This window comes from Nycticebus coucang, chromosome 22 (assembly GCF_027406575.1).
Source record: "Nycticebus coucang isolate mNycCou1 chromosome 22, mNycCou1.pri, whole genome shotgun sequence".
Taxonomy (NCBI): domain Eukaryota; kingdom Metazoa; phylum Chordata; class Mammalia; order Primates; family Lorisidae; genus Nycticebus; species Nycticebus coucang.
In genome coordinates this window covers 28,636,626-28,638,897 of record NC_069801.1, presented here as the reverse complement: position 1 = coordinate 28,638,897, position 2,272 = coordinate 28,636,626, and the positions used below count along the sequence as shown (strand labels likewise).

Genomic DNA, 2,272 nt, shown 5'->3' with positions numbered 1-2,272 from the left:
AGGCAACAATGACAACTGCAACCAAAAAAATAGCCGGGGGTTGTGGTGGGCACCTATAGTCCCAGCTACTCGGGAGGCTGAAGCAAGAGAATCACTTAAGCCCAAGAGTTTGAGGTTGCTGTGAGCTCTGATGCCATGGTACTCTACCGAGGGTGACATAGTGAGACTCTATCTCAAAAAAAAAAAAAGAAAAGAAAAGAAAATGAGAACTAAATAAGCCCAATGTGGTGGCTCACACCTGTTATCCTAGCTCTGGGAGGCTAAGACAGGTGGATTGCTTGAACTCAGGAGTTGAGGCCAGCCTGAGCAAGAGCATGCCCCCCTCTCTACTAAAAATAGAATAATTAGCCAGACATTGTGGTGGGTTCCTATAGTCTCAGCTACTTGGGAGGTTGAGGCAAGAGGATCCCTTGAGTACAAGATTTTGAGGTTGCTGTGAGCTATGATGCCTTGGCACTGTACACAGGGTGACAGAGGGAGGCTCTGACTCCCCCCCCCAAAAAAAAAAGAGAGAGAGAGAGAGTGAGAGAGAGAAAATGAGAACTAAATAAATAAGTTAACTGAGAGACCAGGATGTTAGAAATTGGTGAAATCATGGCTGGATTTGGGGTGGAGAGGAAAACAGTGAGCCAGCAGCTTAATTTTTCAGTGAGTGTTGGCGAGGATGTGAGTCCTTAATAAAGTCTGATGGGATAAGCTTTAAATGAATGTGACTTTTTCCATAGAGCAGCTAATGGGGAGCAGAGAGGATATAAATTCAATTTCAGATCCTGAGGCAGGTGGACAGACTAAGTGTCCTCCACTTGAGAGAGCTGCAAGTGAAGTAGTCGTCATTAGAAATGAGCAACAGTGGGACCTCAGAAGCCTGGACCCAGTGTCTGCGGAGTGCGCCTGCACAGCTGCAAGCGGGTTTTTTGAAACATGAATCTTTTACTCATCCTGGCTGCCTTTTGTGTGGAAATAACCTCAGCTGCTTCAACGTTTGATGGCAGTTTAGATGCACACTGGTATCGGTGGAAGGCAAATCACAGAAAACTGTATGGCATGAATGAAGGAGGATGGAGGAGAGCAGTGTGGGAGAAGAATATGAAAATGATTGAACTGCACAATCAGGAATACAGTCAAGGGAAACATGGCTTCACAATGGCAATGAATGCCTTTGGTGACATGACCAATGAAGAATTCAGGCAGGTGAGGAATGGCTTTCAAAACCAGAAGCACAAGAAGGAAAAATTCCAAGAGCCTTCATTTCTTGAGGTCCCCAAATCAGTGGTCTGGAGAGAGAAAGGCTATGTGACTCCTGTGAAGAATCAGGGTTCTTGTAGGGCTTTTAGTGCAACTGATGCCCTTGAAGGACAGATGTTCTGGAAAACTGGCAAACTTATCTCACTGAGTGAGCAGAGCCTGGTGAACTACTCTCGGCTTCAAGGCAATGAAGGCTGCAAAGGTGGCCTAATGGGCTATACCTTTCAGTATATTAAGGAGAACGGAGGCCTGGACTCTGAAGAATCTTATCCGTATGATGCAATGGATGAATCCTGTAAGTACAGGCTTGAGTATACCATTGCAAATGACACTGGCTTCGTAGATGTCCCTAAAGAGGAGAAGACCCTGATGAAGGCCATAACAATTGTGGGGCCTGTCTCTGTTGCTGTTGATGCAGGCCAAGAGTCTTTCCAGTTCTGTAAAGAAAGTGTTTATTTTGAGTCAGACTGTAGCAGTGAAGATGTGGATCATGGTGTACTGGTGGTTGGCTACAGATCTGAAAAAACAGAATGTGATAACAATAAGTATTGGCTGGTGAAGAACAGCTGGGGTGAAGAATGGGGCTTAAGTGGTTACATAAAGATGGCCAAAGACCAGAAAAACCACCGTGGAATCGCCAGCAGCAGCCAGCCGTGTGAACTGACAGACAGTGATGAGGAGACACTTGACTGGGGACAGCGTGTGCAGAGAAGGAACTTTATCTTAAAACTGACCAGCCCCAACTGTGTGGAATATATACTTGAATCATTGAAGATCCGAGTGTGATTTGAATTCCATGACAAAAAAAAAAAAAAAAAAAGAATTCCATGACATTTGTACACTGGTAAAATGTTACCTCTATTTTAATTACTGCTATAATCACATTTGTATTATTGATTTATGTATTGACTTTGGATTTTTGTTTTTAAGAGGATGTATTAATTTTTACCTGTTTAAATAAAACTTAATATCAGAAATGAGCAACAGTGGCTGGGTGTGGTGGCTCATGCCTGGAATCCTATCACTC

The 2,272-nt window shown here is 43.8% G+C and overlaps 1 protein-coding gene across 1 annotated transcript; it reads left to right on the top strand.

Annotated features, from left to right (window-relative positions):
* The first annotated feature begins 921 nt into the window (after positions 1-921).
* Positions 922-2,031, top strand: LOC128574680 (procathepsin L-like). Its single transcript, XM_053575539.1, has one exon. The coding sequence runs from the start codon at positions 922-924 to the stop codon at positions 2,029-2,031; it is 1,110 nt and encodes a 369-aa protein (XP_053431514.1).
* The last annotated feature ends 241 nt before the right edge of the window (positions 2,032-2,272 follow it).